The 23,776-nt window shown below is 42.9% G+C and overlaps 2 protein-coding genes across 2 annotated transcripts; one reads left to right on the top strand and one right to left on the bottom strand.

Annotated features, from left to right (window-relative positions):
- Nucleotides 1-922: 922 nt before the first annotated feature.
- On the bottom strand, nt 923-3,178 carry LOC129589881 (glutamate receptor ionotropic, NMDA 3A-like). The gene is made up of 5 exons (XM_055484782.1): nt 2,926-3,178; nt 2,684-2,869; nt 2,298-2,474; nt 1,425-1,650; nt 923-1,337 (listed from the first exon to the last, which is right to left on the bottom strand). The coding sequence occupies exons 1-5, from the start codon at nt 3,028-3,030 to the stop codon at nt 1,228-1,230; spliced, it is 804 nt and encodes a 267-aa protein (XP_055340757.1). The 5' UTR covers nt 3,031-3,178; the 3' UTR covers nt 923-1,227.
- A 529-nt stretch (nt 3,179-3,707) lies between these two features.
- Nucleotides 3,708-5,084, top strand: LOC129589885 (glutamate receptor ionotropic, delta-1-like). Its single transcript, XM_055484785.1, has 5 exons — nt 3,708-3,873; nt 3,935-4,108; nt 4,224-4,400; nt 4,472-4,694; nt 4,760-5,084. Exons 1-5 carry the CDS (start codon nt 3,796-3,798, stop codon nt 4,861-4,863), a joined length of 756 nt encoding a protein of 251 aa, XP_055340760.1. The 5' UTR covers nt 3,708-3,795; the 3' UTR covers nt 4,864-5,084.
- Nucleotides 5,085-23,776: the final 18,692 nt, after the last annotated feature.

Below are 23,776 nucleotides of genomic sequence, written 5' to 3'. Positions count from 1 at the left end.
TTGCGCAGTGCTACTAATATTTCCAAGTCGCCATCTTCTGTAATTATTCTATCGACTTCATTCCTCTCGGATTCATCCAGATGAAGGTGCATCCAGAGATAACGTGAATTAATCCAGCAAGGGGGAACTGACCGGCAGTTGAAGTCAATAAACATTTGCTCTCCATCGATGTTCTGAACGTATCCCAGCCAGGGTTCGCCGTTTGGTCGACGAACGATCACTGTAGTGCCGTTATTGTGTCCCCAAGCGCTGCCTCTCGGTCTTCGAAAGGGATGCATGTCTAGTAATAATAACAAAAGTCTTGTAACCACGCTGTACGGTCGTACATGCATAATGCCGCGGTAAAGGAAGCCAGAAACATTACCGCATATAAAATTACAGCGATACCAGTGAATTATAGTGAACTTCACTGATACCAGCGGGATCGCGCGATATGTCTGTAAGACTATAAGTAACGCGTCCGTAGTCCACGATCCTTCACAACTTTCCTTGTTGCTTCAAAAACGACTCGCCGTTCACTCGTTGACTGTAGCTTTTAACATTTCACACACCATCAAAAAGCGAAATGGAAGACTGCTCATGAACCGCACGATTGCAAGGAAGCGGGGCGATTTCAAATAAAGGCTAAAGCAGAATCTGCTGCTTATTCTTTTTGCTTTGTGGTTTTGAAAACCTCCGGTTCACATAATCTGCACTTGCAAGGCAAGGATATGTGATGAGCATTACGAGTATATTACATACCAACGGATCAGCTAGTAAAGCAGTACAACGCCGCGTTTCGCAAAGGATCACGGATGTCAGTAATGACCGTCATTGGACTATTTTTGCAATACGAATGCTTTAGACTGTATTGATCTTGATCATTCTAGGGCAATGCAAAATAGGGCACTCTTCCAACAAGCTGAACAGATATTACCTGGTACAGCCAGTACGTGATCCATATACGCCTTTACAAAGTTTTATAAAGTATTAAACGCTGCATTTGTGAACAACTCAAGTAGGTATGAATACAATCTTCATAAATGCGGTTGCCACTATGCAAAGAACGGTTCCGTTATGACCAGCGCTTCTTCTACTTTAAGGCAGCCCATGTCAGGATAAAATCTGATAAAAAATCAATGGCCTATTACTTATTAGAGCCAACAAAAGATTTGCGGAAGTATTCGACAAAATCTCTTTTTTTTTCCGGTCGTCTTTTGTTTTACACACAAATGTCTGCACGCGGCTTTACGTTCTCTGGATGTATCCGATCTTGTTGGCGCGTAGCAGTGCCGAAGTTGTTCCATCTTCGTTGACCTTTGACACAGCGATGCTAAGCTGATCGCGCAACGGAGAGCCTGCGTAAAAATTTTCGTGTTGAGCAAAATCACGCATCCCGGCAAACAATGACGAAACAATTAAACGTGAATATTCTCGTACAGTACCTATTTGCACGGCCAAGGCATAGTACGATTGAGCCAGAGCTTCCCCATCAGCAAACTTGAGCTTCCCGGGATTGGCGTCAATATAGGGACGTAGCTGGACCTCGTTCCCAACCATGGCGACACCACCGGCCAGTACGCGGTTAACCCCGTCTTGGTAGCTAGTCAGCCATCCGTTGGTTGCCTGAATATTGGCCAAAATGGCCTGGACTTTCGGATCCGGAGAAGTCTATTTCCCCACAAAATGATATTCACCTCCATTTGACAACACCATAGGTACAGAGTACGTACTCCTATCTCCAAAAGCATTTGGATACTTTAATGGTGAACAATATCATAACAATGATAACATGACACTGATCGTGTACTTTAGTGGCGTATAGAGATTAACGAAAGACGCGGACCGTCTCAAAACATTTCCACACCCCAAGGGCGTATTTGACGCTCGAGGTAAGTTTTGCCCACTCAGTTATTTCTCAGGCACTTTAACCATACTGCGTGTGGGCTCAAATTCATAATGCGAACGGGACAAGAAATTGCTTGGAAGAACCGAAAGTGAAGGTTTCAGTGGATGTATACCAATCTGTACCGGTTAAATGTTATTGCGAGGAGGACAATTATCCGGCTGACCGGTATACTAGTGAGTTACAAATCTCTTTCACCACATTATAATCCTGACAGTACAATTTAGGGCATTCAGTGTTTTCCGCCGGTCTACCACGCCAGCAGATCAGCTGACCAAACCTTCGATGGAGTGTACCCGATGAATACTTTGGCCAGAGGATGAAACCGGTTTTTTCAGTCGTAAGCTCAAAAAACCGGCTATTCGGCCACAATTTCCCTTATGTTAAGTTCAACAAATTATGCCTTTAGTACCTGCAGGAACTCTTGGTCCGAGCCGTCTTTGAGGACGACATAATTGAGTCCAGTGGCACTCGTAGCGGAAGCGGGCAGCAGAATTCTCAAACCAACGGCTATATACGGCGTAGGAAACTCCACAACAGTCAACCGCTGGGGTGTGATAACCAGGTCAGCAGCTACTATATCGGCTTTCTGCAACCCCAGGAAAAAAACGTAAAGCAAATGCCAAATTATAGACTGCTGCTTTAAATCGGTTTGTCACAAACTGAGTACGCAAATTTTTGTTTGCAAATAGTAATAAACATCAGGCTAAGCAAAAATGCTATTCATTACTAATAAGGGCGAAAAAGCTGTCTACCGAACTTAACTTGTCTGCACATTGCTGTGGTTTATTGGATTACCTTGCTAGCCAGAGCGCCGATCAGGCCATTCCAGCTTCCATCTGCTTGTGGCATACCATAAACTCCATCCGCTTGCACTGCGAGATTGTACGTCAAACCGGCTTGAGCAGCCACCGCTTTAACGTAATCGGGAATGAATCCCACCCAGTTTCCACTGGCATCTTTCGATGAAAAGGGAGCATTATTCTGCAAATCGTACGTATTGTATTTCGAAGTCTTTGAAATGCGCGACGGTAACTTACGTCCAATATGAGCACCGTCAGCGGTGTGCTGCTGTAATACTGCTGGCTGTAAACCGATGCACTCAAAACGAAGCAATGTACGAAAATTTTTAATCCCCTCATCATGACAGAAAAAAAAGTTTAAAGAGTTTAAAGTAAAATAAAAACCAAACGTTAAAAACGAAGCAAACCCTCACTTAAGCACAGCTGCATGGAATGCTTACATCCGATCGCTAAGGTTTGATTTGTTTCGCAAATTATTTCGGTAAAAATGTACGCGATGGCTTCGACAACTGTTCGATAAAGTCGAGCAGTAGCGTGTGTTCTCAATAATTAACCATTCAAAAGATTTACTGCCACAGTAAAATTATTTTCTGTACTTTCACTTAGCACGTTCACCTAATTCTGCTTCGTCTTCTGATCATAAAAACTGTCAGTTCTACATTAAAAATGACAAACAGATTTATTAAGGAACCAAATCGTTGATCTTTATCTGTTACAATAGGCCTGACGTTGAACAGCTAAAGCGAGATTAACAACGGAAGACGTTCGGCATTCAGGTGTGGTTATATCTTTATGGATCGTAAATTTGTCATCGAACTAAATAACTCATCATAAATGTTCGCTTCATTGCCCATTATACTCAGTCTATATGACAGCACGGTTATGTTTCCGCTGTGTAGATGATACGTGGCGCACCTTAAACCGCTGTTCGACCTAATTAATTACTTCGATGTAGCGCACTGACCACAGCAGTAACAAACCGAGCGGCAAAGTGGTCATACACTTTTTCAACAGTTTTTTTCGATACCGTTTATCTCTTCTTGCTCGTTTTTCTTTTGCTTTTTCAGTCAGACTAAAATTATTTCAGTTTTTTAAGACTGCCAAAAGATGTTGTGGGTGTTCCTTTTAATTAATGTCTGGTTATGTAGCGGCGCATATGGCCAAGTTCGAGTTTACATGATCCATGTAAGGTCCATGCAGTAATACTTGCATTTAGTTGATTTGATAAAATGTGGTTATTTGGCAGCTTAACGGCTCGGCCGCTGCCGACAAAGTAACGGGATTTCTCAACGATTATGTCGCCGCGGTAATGGCGCAGGCCAATTTAACCTACACGGTCACACAACAACCCGACTCGCGTTACGGTGCGCTACAGGCGGATGGAACGTGGAATGGTCTTGTTGGAAGCCTAGTAAACAAGGTCAGTAACCACGTTACGATCTGCTCAATTACTTTTCGCGTTTTCCCTTTATATGGTTATGTGAACTTCTTATTGCAATGTGAGGAACGTATCGTTGAATTATACGGTTTCTTAGTCGGCCGATATCGTCGCAGCCGACTTGACTATCACATCCATCCGTGATACCGTCATCGATTTTACCGATCCATACACACCGGTCCATCTGCGCGTGGTCATCAACATAAACGCCTCGAGCGCTGATGGGTTGAAGTACCTGGTTACTAAAGACTCCTCCGATCAGATTTTCATACAAGTAAATATACACTTACGCAGCGCTCCGTTTTTCGATGGTGCAACTAGAATGAAAACCGTTGTCACTTGCAGTCATCCAAAGAGCCAAAAATCCAGGCAATCTGGGCCAACATCCAGGCCAATAACGGTTTTGTGGACAACTACCAGGTTGGTTTGGATAAAGTCCTATCGGGCGGGTACGCCCTGATTATGGAGAGCGTGGCGGGCGGTGCGTTCAACGCCGCCAATCCGGGTGTGGCAAAGATCACGGACGATGTTCTCTGGGAAACGTATTATGCCTTTGGTGTACAGCAAGGTCAGTTTAACCGCTAACGTTACGGAAGTAACGGATGGGCCGTTTGACAACGATTCATGCTACAGGTTCGCCGCTGCGGCTACAACTGTCCCGGGTCATTGAGAAACTGAATGCCATTGGGACGACTCAAACGCTGTTCGCTAAATGGGGACTTACTGATCGACTCTGAGCGATTACCATGTAGGAAGTAGGAACAGCAACTGAAAGCAGTAAAAGCGACTTTATGTCGATCACAATGTTGAAGAAACTGGCCTCCTGCGGCAGAAGTTTGCTTTTGTTAGTACACATAGTTGTCCAGTAATTGTTTACGTATGTGATTATTCGACACAGCAGCTGTGTTATAAATTATGCGCAGCAAGTACAGTACTCACAAGCGTTGCATCAGATAACAAGCGACAAATTAAAGTTGTACAAGGTTCTCACGTATAATATAAACCCCTGCTGCGCAGTACGAGGAGGGGGATATTCAGTAATACTCCTACCCCGCGTATTATGTTTATAAGCAAATTAAGTTATCCTGGCGTGTGAAGAGGTGGCGACACACAGTAAATCGTGGTTACACAGTAACTCAATTTTTTTTCAAAAGGTAATAGGTGGATACAATCAGCATCTCGTACAGATAGCGTTTCCCATTCGTTGTTAGTTGATGCTGGATAGGTAGTACTTATTTCTAGTGGGCGCTTATTTTACTGCTTTAATTGACCCGCCCTGGCTGGCTCAAAAACCGCGTGTTGGACGGAATTGTTTTTAATTACCATGATATCTTCCGGAAGATTCACTTCAGGAGTAGATTTACATTTTACAAAATTTACAAAACCTCTTAAGGTTTCAGGTGTACAATTAAACAACTATTGAATGTGCATCACCTTAATTAGCAGAAATTCCTAATTAAACAATATCAACCACAGTACAATAACAGCAAACGAAAAATGGGAAATATTCTAACTCTGTTTAAGGACTGTTATTAATTCCAGAAAAGACTGTTTATTAAATTATATTCGCCTCCAACAAGCATAATCATGACTTCGATGACAGAACTTATTCTACACCTATCAACATATTGTACTAAACTACAATTCGCTCAAGCCGAAGCAATAATTTTTAATGTAGTTTATATCGAAAGCGTTCGCTATATATTTGCATTGATATTAAACAACGTTATTTACACTCCTCTGCATCTCCCTGTCTGGTATGATGGTGTCAGCATTACCTTGTTCTTGTCATCTTTCCTGTTGTGTTTGAGTCTGCTGGCACTATTCAGCAGTACAGTATTGTATACTGTAGCAGCACAACTTCCATCGAAGTTTATTGATTTTCCAGTACTGTGCAATAACATCAACTAGCTCCGCTTTTGTAAAAGAGTAAACAATGGAATTCATCATTATAGGTTATTTTAAAATATATTTATAGGTGATTTTTATAGGTGATTTCAAAATACAGCGTATGTGCGTTATGAGCAAAATCGTACAAAAAACGCGGGGTAAAATATTACCGTCTACCGGCAGTGCGCTTAAAAGGCGTGTGCATTTAGAATGGCTTAACAATTGTGCATTCTTCTGCATGCAAAACCATTTCTACTTGCACACCGACTGTAGGATACCGATTTCCAGGATCTGTTGACACTTGACACACAAGCGACTTGTATTACATTTAAATACTTGTGGGAGTGCTTGATCACTCAAGGGATATGCACAGCAGGCGGTGTGAATTTTCGGTGCAACACTTGCAAATGTGAAAATACATTGCGTTTTACTGATCTCATTCGAACTGTGAATAGCAAAAAAAATTTGTAACGGAAAAACTGCGCTGCGCACTGTCACGCTTCATACCGATTTCTGGACTCAAACATTTCCGATTGCTCTAGCCTTTCGGTAATTTCGCCGATGAGCAGTCCTGCACCTTTTATCGCTATTTAACATGGAAACTTTCGTAGACGGTTTTCGTTTTGTTCCATCAAAAGAGGAGCCCCTTAATGACTTCGATGAAGAAACGCAGGAAGATAACAAGCCGGATCACGAGACAATTCTCCGTTCCAACGAACGAAAGACAGCGCTGTTCAAGCGTTTGGTGGGACACTTATGGATTCTCTTGCGAATGCTCGGCTTGATCAGTTGCGACTCCACCCACCATTCCCGTTGGAAAATTCACATTCTCATCCTGAATGTGGCATGGTTCGTAGTGATTGCTTTGCTGCTCAGCGTGGTACCGCTTATTCAAGTGAGCCCGCAATTTGAGATGTATCGACAGCAGCACAAATATCTTACAGCGTTTGCTCTCATCGGGAAAACTCTTTCGTTATTATACCTGTTTACTTCCGTGAATTTATCCCTGCACGAAATGCCTCGCTGTCTGGCGATGGCTTACAAGCGCTATTTGGAAAGCAAAATGTAAGTTTAACTGCAGAAAAAACTTTCATTAGGCACTGTTTCTATACTACTTTACGAAAAAATGACCCTTCGTTTTGAGTAGTTTTGGATGCAGTTCAAACGGCTTGGAACAAATCTTTTGTTCATTCGAAACCGGCATTTTTAGCTGGTGTATAAGGTGGACGCATCGTGTAACGCATAAACCGAAGGCACCACTATACGTGAGAAATCACCGTAGATGTCGGCTTTAGCCGTATACGCCACATACAGTGACTTCTCGTGTATATTCTCACCTTTGTTTACGGATCGCTTTGTATGTCTACTCCACAATAATGTACTGCATTGCAGTGTATTTTCAGATTTATCACTCTCGTTGTGACAAACGGCATTTTACTTACGTCTTCAGAAATCTTAAAAGCCGTAAACGATACTTTCGACGTTATCAAAGCACAAGTGTTAATGTATAAGTGTTAATGTTTAAGCACAAGTGTTTAATGATTCGCTGCCAACAGGCAAACACTTCCAGCTCGGAGGGTGAAACAAGAAGCGCAAAAGAAAATTGATTCCACGCTGCTTATAAGCATCGCCGCAGTGTGTGTCTTCATGGCTTACCAATACCACGTGATCACTGGCATGCTGTCAGTCCAAGGAATGCAGTTGTGCGCGGAAACGTTGTGCATCAGCGTTTCTCCATGCGTTAAAACCCTGTGTCATCTTTGAATGTACGCAGCCGTTATTGTGGATGTGCAGCTGTTAATCGCCCGTGGTGTGATCATTACATGGTGCACCCTGTCCAGCGTTACGCTTTTTAATTGGCGAATGAAATCCTGAGCCCCTGAGGGCAGTGCCCCTGGGGCACTGCTTCTGTATAACATACACCCCTCTGTAACATTCAGAAAGCCTGGAACGGAGGGTGTATGTTGTAGAGAAGTTTCACTGTAGTGTGCTGCTGTACATAAGCTTATGTACAGCAGCACACTATACCGCTAATGCTTTTACTCTGCAAAAGCCGGTATTATAAAGTCTTCTGTTTTTTTTTCTCGTTAAGCATTACAAACGTACAGTAATATGCAAAGAACTCCAAATAATTATGGTCCTTCATATGGTGCCGAAACGTATTTTCAGGTTTATTACTCTAATAATATTAGGTGGCTTTTTAACTGCGGCTTCAGAAATTCTAAAGGCCGTAAACGATAGTTACGGCAGTATTAAAGCATCCATTCTTAATGGTTCCCTTTCAACAGACAAACTGTTCCAACTCGGCATGTGAAACAAGAAGCACAAAAGAAAATTAATTCCACATTGCTCGTCAGCATCGTCGCCGTGTTCGTTTTTGTGGCTTATAAGTATCACAGGATTACTGGCATGCATTCTGTCCAAGGAATGCAGTTGTGCGCGGAAACCTTGTGCATCAGCGTTTCTCCATGCATGAAAACCTTCTATGATCTGGGAATGTACGCTGCCATTATTGCGGATGTGCAGCTGCTGATCGCCCGCGGTGTGATCATTACATGGTGTGTCATGTCCACCGTTACGCTGTATTATTGGCGAATGAAAATTATGCCAGATGGCGATCAAACTGCTAGTACTGAAGTCATCCGTACGTGGCAGTTACACTCGGAACAATATCTTCGGTACTTCGACGAAGCTCAAGAGGTTACCTTAGGTTGGACTGCTTCTGCCCCGGAGTTTTTCGGTGCTTTATTCGTTCGTGATTTCACTGGAACTGCATTATTACTAAGTGAAGTATTCCATCGCGGAGTCGATCAGCCGCAGTTAATGATTAACTTTCTGGCACTCGTGTCACAAGTGCTTATTGCAACGATTTCATTTGTCGCAATGGCTGCTGTCGACTCGGAGGTGAGCATTTAAGGCATGACCTTTTCGGCTTTTGGCAGACGACTTTAATTTAAAACGCTTCGTGGATGGCCATTTGGATTGATAAAAATCAATTTTTAACGACAAACGTCGATTTTAAACAATATGCCTGCAACCCTCAAAATTTGGGTAAATTGGCAAAGGGAATTGAGAAAATTGGAAGCGTGCTAAATATTGCTCATAACTAGTGTATTTATATAGCTTTTGGCTGCGCTAATGGCACTATGGTTCACTGTAAAGTGATCCACTGCACAATGTGGCCAATGACACAACATACGGATCGTTTGCCTGATATTTTAATTTCACTACAATTCACATTTGTAAGTGATTTCCAAACTCGGCTGAATATAGTGCGCTAAATTGTTTTAACCAAAGGCAATAGCAGACACGACAGCAGGCAGACGCTTTGCAGCCGCTTACGAATTACGTAAGTAAAATGTTGGGAACTGACCTTCTTCATACTTGTTTAGGGGAACCGTCTGCCGCACAAAATCGAGAAAGGTATGACTCGGATGATGGATTGGTCGGAATCGGAGGAAAATCTTATTCATAAAGACCTGCGATTCATGCGACTGTATCCTATGAGCATAAGAATAGACAACTGGACCTTGGACAATAAATTCCTTAAGATTGTACGTAATTACTGACGAGAGCGCATATCAACTGTTAAGAATTTCTCAAGACAAATGTGATTTTTAGACTCTTCTGGCTCTCTCGTGCGTATTTGCAGATATCCGATGACAGAGCTAAGAATGGATCGGCGAGCACAGGGTTTTGTGGTGTCCATCTTTTTATGCTGTTGGCCTATGTGCTTTGAAGTTTCGTCATTTGGAGTCGCAAAATAAATTAGCTGTTTTGCAAATAGCAAATTGGTTGTAGGTTGTGCTAACATACTACGTATTGTATAATTGTTTTTTTCTTACGCGCATACAGATAGTCGTCAATCTTTAGTATATCCGTCACCTGTGTTGTGCTTAATTAATCCTTACTTATAATTCGTTAGTAACATATCTGTTTGGCCCATTGGCCCGCATAATCTTATTCTAGCGGGTCGCTCGTCGCTCTTTTGAATTTAGTAAGATTTTACCAACCGCATGTATCAGTGAGGCAAAAAATAGAATAGATGGACGATAATATATGCGCCCAGTTTACTGGCAGTGAAAAGACTTGGGAACGTCTTCGAGATGCAATCTTGAGCTTATTGGCTAACTAATCGCTGCTGTTGTCTTGCTTTGCCTAAACTACTTTGTAGCCCGGATTCAATCTCTGATCAAACGGTCAAACGGTCCCGTGTCTTGTACTGCCCTAGCGGTATGCGCTCCGAACTTCTTTGCTGCTCGAGTCTTTACCATGTAAGCACGTCACAGCGGCATCAATGGGCAGCCATAATTTCTAAGTGAAAATAATTCTTTGAAATTAGTTACTGATTATAATAAGGCCGCTTTTAGTAGGAACCATGCCAGTCAACGAAGTGGTAATCACACCTTCCAAAGTTAGCAAGTCTAATTACTGTATGATGCATTGGTATTAAAGCATTACTACTTAGGTACATTTTCTGTCTGGTACGGTGGTACCACTACCAATACAGAGCTTTATGTCAACATTATCCTGCAAAAACGTGTTGTGGCTGCCATACCTACAATATATATACTTGTCAGTTGTCATCTTTCTGGCTGAGCCGACACTAATTAACGGGTCTGCCTGGCAGCGCAAATTTCGTTTTACTTGATAGATCATCCAACGCTCTAAAATGTCTCCGGAAGCTTTTCCCACGCCATGGCAGCTTTTGTAAGCCCCGCTTTAACAAAAAGAGCCGGTCTCCATTTCGCGCGCAGATAGATATTTTATCATCGCTTTAAAAAGTGCCCAAAATCATGAAAAACGGCCCGCCAATCGGGTACTGATAGCGAGCGCGAACGTTCGTATTATTAACAACTAAAAGAGCTCGAACATTTTAGCACTATGAGGGGAATGAGGGGAATTTAGCACTATGAGGGGAATATCGATTTGCAAGTACTGCTGGCGCAAGTGGCTTGCATTACAATTTACTACTTGATGAAAGACTCGAAGGATAGTAGCATTAGGCATATCTGTCGAAAGACTGTGCCGCATTGCAGAAGCGGAATTGCAGGGCGTTTCATTGATCCCATTCGGACAGGTTAATGTGAAAGCTAGACATCTTTTGCACTGAAGAACTGCGCTTCACATATTTTACGGTTTGCTCGATAATCCCGTTTTTTCAATAAATTTGAACTTTTCTGAGTTCCGCATACAAAGCGCTTAAGGGAAGTGGCCCGGTACATGGTGCCAAATTCGTGTACAAGCACGAAAACTTTCACTTTCAATGCATTCAGGTGTACCAAAAGTCTCATTATGGACTGATCTCCATCAAATTTTGCAGGTAAATGCGCAAGTCCATGAAGATCGTTTTTACACCGATCCAGACTGCCATGATTTTTTTCAAATTTTAAAATGAATTTTAAAATTTTTGAAATTCATTTTAAAATTTGAAAAACATGCGAGAACAGTGGATCGGTGTAAAAACGTTCTTCGTGGTTATGTGCATTTACGTGCGAAATTTGAGGAAGATCGGTCCATAACGAGACTTTTGGTACACCTGAATGCATTTAATCTTTTTGGAATTTTCTAACAGCCATAACTCCCGAACCGGACGTTGCGCGCACAAACGGTTTTCACGCCAGTGTATGCAAATCTTCTGGCTACATAATGTCATAAACCGAAAGAAAAATGTGTTTGGGAGTGCGCGAAAGTGAAAGTTTTCGTGCACGTACACGAATTTGGCACCATGTACCGGGCCACTTCCCTAAATCACTCTCTCCGTTATTTACCATAGAGGCTTCCGAGAACGGCTTTATTTTTATTCACCGGAAGAAAAGCCTCTAAAAGACGCACCATCTCCAGAAAAGCCGGAAGGAACTGTGCCGGACAGTAAGCAGTAATCGATAGCGAGCGCAAAAGGTCTTGTTGCTTGCATCTGCAAGAGCTTACACAGTTCGGCACTATCGCCCAAAAATATTTATGTTTGAAAAACTGGTAGGTGGATATCGTTTTCAAAGATCGGTTGACACAAATGACGCGCACTGCGTTTAAATTCTCGACTTCAATAACGACTCAGGGGACAGCAGCAGCGACTCAGGCTGTGTGAATTCTCTGTGCAGCACTTTAATTAATGGAAATGTGTTGCGTTTCACTGATCCCATTCGGGCTTTTACAAACGTTTTAATACAGAAAAATTGCGGTTCATATATTTTACGGTTTTCTGGACACTTCAACATTTCCTAACAGTTTGACCTTTCCATAATTCCGCCGCTAAAATTTCCTGCTAGTTTCATCGCGCTTCAACATGGAAGCTTCCGAAGACGGTTTTCTTTTGGTTGTACGAGAAGATGAGCCACTTAAAGATGTTCCGACTCAAAAAAAGCCTGAAGAAATCTTACCGGATCACGAGGCCATTCTTCGTTCCAACGAAAACAAGACAGCGCTGTTCAGGCGTTTGGTGGACCGCGTATGGATAGTTTTGTGTATGCTCGGTTTGATTGGTTTCCACGGTTCCGATAACTCCCTTTGGAAAACGTGTATTTTTGTCCTGAATGTGGCATGGTTCATAGTAATTTCTGGATTGCTAGCCGTTGTACCGTGGATGATTCAAGCCGACTCGCAATGGAAAATGTACAGAAAGCAGCACCAGTATTTTCAGGCAGTTGCTCTCACGTGGAGAACTATGGCGTTGATATTCCTGTTCTGGTGCGTCAGCTTCGATCTGCATGGAATGCCACGCCATCTGGAAACCGCTTACAAACGCTATTTGGAGATCAAGATGTCAGTCTTGAGTACAGAACCATGATGCATGTACTGTGTATTGCGCCTATGCACAATCATAATATATCTAGCAGCATACATTACGGCTGATGTAATATCACTTTGCAACACCCTGCTCCTACTACAGATAAACATTTTAGCGCATTCTGAATGATAATATAGGAATTGTATCTGCATTCCCTGGCACTATTGGCACTTCCGCTTTAATGAACTTGCCGGGTATAAAAAAATTTTAAATAAAAGACAACGTAACCATTGGCATTACTAGACTTATAATAACAGGCGGACTTTTAGTAAGTAAATGGTCATTAAATAATTTTATTTAGTGGTACAGCACTAATTATTAACTTCGAGCTCGTACTGATTGATCTCATGTCGTTAGGCATTCAACTGTATCTCCGAGCGCGAAACTGCGAAAGTGGGCGAAAATCTATCCCGTACTGGTCATCAGCATCGTTGCAGTGTGCTTTTTTGTGGCTCATAAGTACCACGTGACTGCTGGCATGCTATTTGTAGAAGAAACGCAGTTGTGCGCGGAAACTTACTGCACTAGCGTTTCTCCAGGCGTAAAAACGATGTACCACTTAAGAATGTATGCCACCATTATTGCGGATGCGGAGCTGCTGATCGTCCGCGGTATGATCGTTACGTGGTTTGTACTGACCAACGTGGCGCTGTATTACTGGCGGATGAAAATCCAGCCACATGCCGAAAAGGCTGACGGTGGGGAAATCGTCCGTGCATGGCAGATACACGGGAAAAGCTACCTTCGATACTACGACGAAGTTCAAAAGATTACCAAGAAATGGGGTTCCGACGCGAAGTTTTTCTTCTTCTTGCTCTTTCACGATTTCTCCGGAAATGCACTAGTGTTACGTGAACTATTTATGCGCGGATTTGATCAGCCATTGGTAAACATTTTGGAACTGGGGGCGCAAGTACTGATTTCGACGGCTTCCATTGTCGCAATACTTGGTGTCGACGCCGAGGTAAGGAATGTTACATTGCGGTAAGGTCTCTTTTCTAAGATTTACTCAACAAAAGTTCCTTTAGGGTCATCATCTGACACGCATTATCGACGACGAAATCTCTTCAATCAAAGACTTACCGGAGTCGGAGCAAAATGTTATACTGAAGCAAGTGCGGCACATGCGACGGTCACCTGTGGGCACAGGGACGGAAATGTGGACATTATTTACGTCATATCCCCTTCTCCAACTTGTATGAAATTATTTATACTTCTACAGAAAATTACGTAGGTTGTTTAGCGTTATTGAAGACAACCATGATTTTCAGGTTGTTCTGGCTTACATCTGCATGCTTGCGAATACCAGCTAGGAGAGTGTCGAAGGAATCATCACGGCAGAATTCTACGGAAAGCCTTTTTTCACCGTACACGGCCTGCGCAGAATTTGCTTATTGTGGAATATACCGACAGTTTTGTGTATTTCGAGTCGTGCATCGTTAAATTTGCACTAGTGCTTCATTATAGTTTATAGTATGCTTCTCGTGAGCGTTTTAGTTATCCATTCTTTTGTTACTCGCTACTCATGTTACTTATTTATCTTACCGACATCTTGAAAGTTTTTGAGAAACTTTTTATTTATGGCATTCGAAAGTCCCGTATCACAGACGCTAACATTTGCTTATCTAGAAACAGGAAATTAAAGTGATACACAGGATAAGGGTCCTTACAGCACTGCATACACGTGATACTGTATATTGTTTATTGGCCATTTGCAAAAGCACTTCAATGATTACATAATGTATCTGTAATCACTGAAGTGCTTTTGCAAATGGCAGCGAGGGATTGAAGGATCACCTTTACGTGTTGAATGAAGCACTCCTTTACTATGCGTTTAACGGTTATCGAGATCTCGGAAGTAAACCTTTGCCGCTTGAGGATGACGGGGCTTGTCGTCTACGCCGCGCAATGTCCGTACGGTGCACTGACGACGAAAGCCAACCGCAGGTCGCTTGGCAAATCAACACAAACCGCACCGGACACACCAAACGGAACGCAACCCCCAACCCGGAGCGGAAGAAAAAACGGATGAGGAAAATATTTTAATGTAGACCGGTTACTGCACAGACAACATCCGAATAAGCATTCTGGAAATATGAGAAACATCAGACTTAATATAGCGATGAACTGCATCACTCGACCAACGTCCGAGCATGCGGATTTGCTCTGCAGGAATTCCCGCAATGGCTGCTGTGGAGGCTGCACCAATTCTTATCCAGTGAGAAGAATACGCATGGCCAAGACTTGTTTCAATAATGAAGAAAGATACTGACGAGTTAGAAATGATCCATCAGGGAAAAGGAATTAAGGAGACGAAGGAGTATGAATACGATCTCGAAAAGAAAGATAAGTACCATAGTTAAGCACTGGGCAGGTTTTGCTGTGCAAGCTAGGAATGGGAACGGTGACAGGAGTCAGCTGAGAAGATTTAGAGATTTTTAAAATAAGCCGGATACAACGATTAGAAAAAACTATATCAGATCTTAAGAGAGTTGAACTGGAAACGGCTGCTTGCTTTGGTGCACAAAATTCGGAAACTCGAAGAAAGCCATAGAAAGAAAGACATAAGGCAGCGCGAAGCATAGCAATAGTGTGCGGAGGTACAGGCAAAGAAGAAATATCGCGCAATAAAAAAGTTAGCTTGTCCAGAGTAATTCCATCTCGTTTACGAATTGGATGCCCACGGATTCTCATTCACCCGGAAAACATGAACGCCAAAAACCGCTTGTCCGGAACGGGATCGCTATATCCGTTTAGTAAGTGCTGGGTCACTACTGCAGAAAGATAAACACGTATAGTTGCACATGAAAGACCTTTCTGATTTAAATATGCTAAAAATTCCGACTGACATGAGAATCCGAGGGCATCGCGCAATACTTGAAAACCAAACAAAAATTACTGAAGCAGCGTAATGCAACTCCGTAAGCTTGGCGGCTTGAAGGGGCTAAATGAGCGTGCAAGAGCGATGTAATAGTGCAATTAAACTGGGCATTATGCGGGTATCCTAAAACAAGAATAAATACAATTAGTGATAAACATAACGAATACTCAACCGAAATAATACTTTGAACGTGACCGTTTAGAATCGGCAAGACTGGGAAGAAAGGCAACAAATCGGGCGTGAAGGTGTTAGGTTCAGGAGACGCTGTCGGATATACGTTAAAAAACTTGACCATCTTGCGTCGAGATAAGGCATAGGCCGCTAAATTCTCGCAACTCAGAAGATAGTTTATTCGCAGATGAAAATTGTAGCGCGCTGCTTCGAAGTGAATTGCACGAATAAGGTGCATGACACCAGGATGCTTGCAAGAAAACTTTGTCTAAACCAGGGCTACTGCTTGGTTATCGGTGCAAAAAGGTCAGCCGTTTTCCATGCCAGTGTACTCCCCAAATAGAACACGCAAAAAAGATCGGTGCCATTTCGTACCAGGTTATATGCGGCTTTAAATGGAGTATACTGTCCGGCCAGGCGATATAGAACCACTGAGAGCGAAATATCCCACCACAACTAGAACCACATGCGTCGGTAAAAATTTTTATGGTAGCACAATCGGTCCATTCAGGTTCAAGAAACGATGCAGAGCCATTCCACTGAGGCAAAAACCGAATCCACCACTGGAGATCTGCATGAAATTCGCGGGTAAGAGTCGAATGTTGATGAAGTTCTTTAACTGATTGCGAAGTGTCTATCATCCGCCGTAAGAAAATCCTGCCGGCAGAAATACACTTTGTAGCAGAACTAGGTTTGCCGATTAAACTGAGAAGGTCTCGCTTGCAGCACGATTTCTTAGCGGAAAAAACTGTGAACTCATTCTGCAGCTCTTGCACTTTTAAATCTAGAATCGATACATTTGTGCTTCAAATCGATACAGATACCAAGAAAAGTTAATCGCGAAGATGGTCCCTCTGTCTTTTCTGGAGCTAATAGCACTCCAAGATCGTTACACAAAATTGTCATCAACTCCGTGGCGAGCCTGCACATCAGCGAATTGCAAGCGCCGGCAAAAAAGAAGTCGTCCATGTAATGCAGAACATCAGAGAATTTGCCGACATTAACAATAATCGAGTGTAAGAAGGAAGCCATTCGATCGAATATCGCCGGGGACGAACGACAAACAAAAGGAAGTACGACATCAAAGTAGTATTTTTCATCAAACGAGTATCCTAAAAGATGCCAGTCTTCGGGCCGGACGAGAATTAAACGAAAAGCGTGTTTAAGGTTGCCATTAAAAGCATTTTTGCCATTAAAGCGCCTTTCCCGAGACGAATAACAATCTTAATTGCGTCGTCTACAGAACAGAATTTCATAGAATACAATTTTCGACAAATGGAATCGTTAACGGAATCCCCAAATGGACATGAAAGATCCATAATTAACCGCGAACCACCGATTTTCTTAGGTCGTACACCAAGAGAGGAAACGACGAAATTAGGCAACGGAATGTAATCGAACGGTCCCAGTGTATGTCGAAGGCTGATCTTTCTTGCCAGGCACTTTCGTACAATCTCTGGACGACTTCGAGCTGTAAGAGCATTAGGAGTACGACGGTCATGTTGGGATCCGGTAAACCCGATGACGAAACCATACAATAAGCCTGCAACAAAGCTATTGACTGCTGCCCGAATTGGATACTCATGTAAATAACCCAGGAATTTGAAAGGTCGCAGCGGGATGAAGGGGTAAGTGCTACTGGTTCCAGAGCGAAATTCGCGGGTGCGACTTGTTTCGAAACATTGGTCACAAATGTGGATTCTGCAATGGGACAAGGGGATTGGCATTTTCCCGCGTTGTAGTCCCGGCATACAACAACGCGGGCCACGCGAAAGGGCTGTGTGGCACGAGACGTGGATGGTTGAGGTGAAACGCCTGTTACAGAGCAAAATGTTGCGTAATTGTTAGGGTCGCGGCAGAGGAAACATCCGTAAGGTGGCTTTGCAGATCGGTTGAAAGCGGGAGAATGATGTGATGGAACAACCACTGCATTCTGTTGAGGAAGTGCAGCAACCACGTACAAAGTAGGAATGGACCGCAAAACATCTGCCATAATAGATGAGTCTTCAGAAAACCACGCTGTTTCACTTACGTTGGGAAAGGTCAGCCGCTCTCGGAATCGCCGATCGTAATCTAACCAAATTAACAAAGGGCGTGTTAAGTCCTCGAATAATATCAATGTATATTATTCGAAGTCATCCAGTCATCCAGAGTCATCCAGTGATCCAAAAGTCATCCAGTCATCCATCCAGCCAGCCGTCAATGTTGCGCGAAATATACACAAGCGAAAACTCAATATAATACGATAATTTTCTCACAAGCCCTACGCCCTGCGCTATACTTCCAGCTTTTAACGAACTACATAATTCGTTGCGAAGGTCTACGTGAGCTCTGCGTTAACGACATTTAATACTTCCAGCATTAAATGAGCTTTCTAGGGAAATCGTCTGGTACGCAAGATCGATGGTGAGATAATTGTGGTGAACGGTTTAACGGAATCGGAGCAAAATGTCAAATTCAAGCAAGTGCAACGCATGCGACGGTCTCCGGTTGGCATAAATGTGGCATTTTGGATCGTAAACCATAACTTGCTCCAGACTGTGCGTAAACTTTTGCGCATAAGTACTAGTACGTTGTTTTTCTTAGCATTTTTTTATGGCAAACTTCGTTACAGGCTGTAATGGTTCTCGTGATCTTCACCGCAAATACTAATATTCACAGCATCAAATATTCAGAGCTACTGCGAGCACTGAGTGGATTAGAGCCAACTGGATCCTAAGGATGTCCATTTTTCTATCCCGCACTACGGCCTGCGGGAATCCGTGTCGTACTGAATAAATTAATGACCTTACTAACTTCAAATCGTATTACTTTTACATCATTTGTACTAATTTTGCGCTGATATTTTTTGCGGTCTTTTCATGCGTCTTATTGACAACTTATTAGCTTCTTAATACCACTAAACTTCATGAGAATTTACGATTAGTAACAATGTGCGTACAAAATTTGCGTATGTTGTAATATTGTTCACATTCTGTTAACCAGTGAATCAAAAACAACGCGTAAAACAGCACAGGACACAAGCAACCAGAATATAATTATACTGTACAAGATATCTGCTCTAGAGTAGGTAATATTATCTAATCAGTGATTAGATAATATTACCTACTCTAGAGCAGATATCCTGTACAGTATAATTATATTATATATATATAATTATATTCTATAATAAATGTTTTTAGCACTTTTGCAAAACTAATGGCAACCGTAGACCAGATGCGGCACTCTTTGTTACAAAAATATGAAAGTAATAAACGTCGAGCCACGGAATATGAGAGCAATAAATTTTGTCGCAGCGTAATAAACCTCAATAAATTTGTAGTATATGGCTGCATTTATGCATAACCTGTTTACCGTAAAGATCACATTTTAAACAAAATCATACGTTTGCTTCAGACTTGTAAAAGCAAAACTGCGACAAACGCACGGTATATCGAAACCAAAGGAAAACGTCATAATGAAGCAACTCAGGCAAGTGCTACACATGCGACGATTACTTGTGGGCATGAGGAAGGAGATCATTTGGATTCTATTAACCAGAGTAAACTACAATTTCCTCAAACTTCTGTGTATTAATACGAGAAAATACATATGCTGTTTTGCCTTTTTCAAAGGCAAGCTTAATATTTTGGCTATTCTGATTCTTGCCAAGGGTAAGCGCATACTTTGCGAACAGCTGCAGCGGGCTGAACTGCCATGTGCAGAGATTGCAGACTAAGTAACCAGGTACGGTACATGTTGACCAATGACAACTGACTGGCATACTCCTAGACAAACAGAACAAACCACCGCGTCCCGCCCGACTATCTCTAGGTGACTAGCTCCCGTAAGGTTGAGATTACTGGCATAATCTTTTCCATAGAGATAGAGCAAGCGGCAAGCGCGAAGTACGGAGCGTTTTGCTCTTTATTGGAATCCCCCGGCTTTTTCCCAATGTGTTGTTGAGCCCAGCATGCCATATCTTCTTTCGATACAAGTGCTGAGTTACAAATTACCACAGCCCAACTTGTAGATCGGGCCGTTTTTGAGTCGAGAAGTTCTTCTGGCTGATTATCATTGTGTAGGTAATTGTACTGTGATTTTGTGAGTGCCACTGCTACGCCAGCTTAAGCCATTTTTTAATATTAGACTTTCAGAGGACATGTATCATTTCCGACGACCGAGAAGCAGCTCTTGGGAACATAATAACGGCACTACGGTGATCGTTCGACGGCCCGGCGGTGAACCCTGGCTGGGATTCGTTCAGGATATTGATGGAGAGCACATGTTTATAGATTTTAATTGCCGTGCAGTTGCCGGTTGTTGGATTCATAAAGGTTTTCTCTGGGAACACCATCATCTGGATGAATGGAATAGTCGGAGTGCTGCCGATAGACACATCAGAAAACATGGCGCCTTGGAAATTCTAGCCGCGGTTCGCAATGGTGACAATGGGCCGTACATTTTTCGACCGGCTCGGCTTCTTGCACCAGCGACCGAATTGGGAGTATTTTATATCAGTGTGGATGATGGTGTAAAATCCTACTGCATGGCTGCTCATTTATGGCAAATTAACCCAACCACTGCATTTGATTATCCTTCGCTGTTCGAACAAGCCAGGGGGAGGATTTACTATCGGAAATTCATAGTCCCAGTTCACGATGCCAGCCACACTGCAGCTCTCGATCTAAAGGCGGTGTATTCGGTTATTGATGGTGCTGCAACTAAGATAGAGAAGGGCCTCCACTATATTGCTTACCACAGTTACAATCGCCTGATAGCTGGCCGCTTCTTTGTGAGCATCCGCGCGAATGTCTTCACGCTGGTCTGCGCTCAGTATGTTGGGGGAGAATACATCGACTCGGCCCACTGGAGCGAAGGCTGCCTGAAGCGTGCTTATAAGGAATCCTTGGCAAAGTGCTATGGATATCATCCTCAACGGATGTGGAAACCCCTCCTCTGCCTAAAAGACTCAACCCTCGAATTTAGCTTGCATACAGGTGCGATGTATGAATTAAAAATTCGATGAAATATCCATACAATGAGTAGTGACAAGTATACTTTATGCCTCAATGCGAAGTAAAAGAGTTTCTCTGGTTGAAATTAAGTTAACGACTTAGGGTAGAATAAAACTAAGTTGAACGCTATCCGAGATTACGGGCAGCAATAATTATTTACAGGTTATATGATGCCCGCATATACACGTACACTTCCAGTAAACGAACGCGCAGTTAATTATAGAAAGAAACAATATAGCAACTTGCTGAAAAAATAAGAGCGATTAGATCTATCAGGAATCAGGATTCAGTTGTCATCTTCTGATTGTAGATGCTCAACTGGCCGATATTACACTACCTATCATGGAAGATATCCTTCTTAATCTAGATTTGTATTCGCAAGCCAAAGTCAAAAGGTAGCAAACTGGATCCAATGCAGGCAGCCAGCATGAGTGAACAATAAATTTTTGCGGCGGTGGAGCAAACCAACAACATTTAGCAACAGACTGCACATTGCACAGCTTTAGTTTTCTTTTTTTTAGGGTTTGTGGATTATGGCATCTGCTGCTCAGAACATCAACGGCGAGCCAGCATTTAATCATCAGCAGCTACATCGCTCTGTCATGCCCTCCGTGGTACAGGCCAGGATACGATAAAGTCTATCTCTTTGCATGGTGCCTGGATCAAGCACTAACCGCGCGCACGGTCAGCATCAGTATCACCGACTACATTGACCAGTATAATACGCGGTTTGAGCACATACCTCGCATTATACCTCGCATTATACGGGCCGTAGTAGCCGCCAAAAAACTACACATGCGTCTTGTACACATTAAGAATGGAGTGTCTTAATACGGAATTGAGAGTTCCTTCTGCATAAACCAAGCCGGTAATCGAGAAGTGACACCTGTTCGTCTAAGCCGTGACCTGCGCGAACTTCTCGCTGTGTGCGGCCAGCTGGTAGCAAGCAATTACACCGTTTAGAGCATTTCCCACGAAATGGTTACCATCGTTGTGTTTCTGCACAACAGCTTTGACCACGAAAAAAGTCATTTCATCCGTGTATTCTCCGCACACCAGCGTAGGAAACACCGGCAACTGGGCATTGTGAGTGCTCGAGTGCTTTTGCGCGCAGCGGATACCAACGAAGAACTTGTGCGGCGGTTTTCGGTAGCGGTCGAAGCCAACTGCCCTTCCCTCCCGGAAGAAGTGTATAGGAGAGTCGAGAGAATACGTCGCCGCTGGATAGAGAAGCTCTCTTATCCGGACGAATGGAAACTAATTCGGCGATGTCTCCAGTTGTAAGACTTCACACACTAATAAGTTGCCTCACAAATAACCCTACCTGCGGCAGGCGTAACGATCACGGCGCGTGCGATAATTCGACGGAATAGTTTAGCTGTTTTTTTCGTATGCAGGTACAGTGGATTTAACGCGGATGGAAATGCAGTTGATTGGAGTGATGCCGATCTTCGCAGTGTAGATTTACGATCCTTAACCAAAGTGGCTGTTGCAAGCATGGACACTGTGTTCTTGAGATATGCAGAGTAGGCGGCATGGGCTTGTTTTAAAATAAATAACATTTGGAAATTATTGCAGACATCGAATGCCGACGATTCCGTCAGTTTCAATCTGATATTAATTTAATTTAACGATATCGGGCTCTCGCTATTGTTATACTGTACAATTATGAATTAGAATAATTAATTTATTTAGAGCCAGTTAGTTACATGGTCCTCTCAGACCATCCGTACGATCGACGAGGAAGCGATAATGTCTATCGTTTTGCATGGTGCTTGGATCATGCGTTAACCATGCACACCGTCAGCATCAGTTTCACCGATATCGTTCACACGAACACATAGCTCGTATCACCCAGGCATTTCTAAGTGCCAAAAAATTACACATGCGTCTTATACACATTATGGGTGGCGTAATTTCACACGGAATTGTGGGCTCATTTTGCGTAAACCAGGCCGGTAATCACGAACGGAAACCAGTTCTCTTAAGCCGTGACCTAGACGAGCTTATCCCCGTATGCCAGCAGCTACGCTTAGTGATCAGCAATTACAGTGTACACCGTTAAGGATATTTTCCTACGAGATGCGCTGGATCATTCACCATGTAGTTTATATCCTGGATAATCTCCCCATTCGTGAAAAACTGTTCACCCCTATATATCCCACAGACTGGTTTTTCGAATACCGGAAGCTGCGAATAGCAATTTCTCGTTTGATTTTCCGCTCAACGGATACCAATGCAGACCTGGTCAGGCGATTTTTGATGGCGGCCGAAGCCAGCTGCCCTTCCCTCCCGGAAGTGGTGTATGAAAGGGTCGAGAGAATTCGCCGCCGCTGGGTAGAGAAGCTCTCCTATCCGGAGGAATGGGAGGTGATTCGCCTATGTCTGGAACTGTAAGGCTTTAGGTTGTACAACTGCCAGTGCGCTAAGCAAAAATGAGCGATTAAGAAATTTTACGATTGAAATTTAGACGTGTTGCGTAAATGACTGAACATTAAAGTTTTTACTCACTACCATTGACTGGCTGAAACCACTTCCTAGAGAAATTTTTAAACAGCAGAGTATCGATTAAAAAATTTTCGATTAACAAAATTTGCAAGGTTCCTGAATCGGACCGATTTAGTAGACGACCAACTAAGTAATTTTTGCGAAAACACTTCTTCATGACTATCTTTAATCGCTCAAAACTGCTCAGTGCACTCCCGTGTATGTCATGTTATCTTCGTGTGTAGATACAATAGATTTAATGCGGATGGTGGTGTATTTCGCTGGAAGAGTATGGATCTGCGTACCGTGGATTTACGTTCGTTAAGCAAGCTGGCTATAGCCGGCATTAGTATAGCGTTCTTTAAATTTTTCGATTAGACGCATCCGCATATGCTTGTTTTAAATAGTATTTGAAATTATTCGAGGAAACGTTGCGA

Source organism: Paramacrobiotus metropolitanus, unplaced genomic scaffold, assembly GCF_019649055.1.
Source record: "Paramacrobiotus metropolitanus isolate TYO unplaced genomic scaffold, Prichtersi_v1.0 Parri_scaffold0000037, whole genome shotgun sequence".
NCBI lineage: Eukaryota > Metazoa > Tardigrada > Eutardigrada > Parachela > Macrobiotidae > Paramacrobiotus > Paramacrobiotus metropolitanus.
The sequence above is the reverse complement of the archived record's forward strand: the minus strand, read 5'-3'. Positions and strand labels throughout refer to the sequence as shown.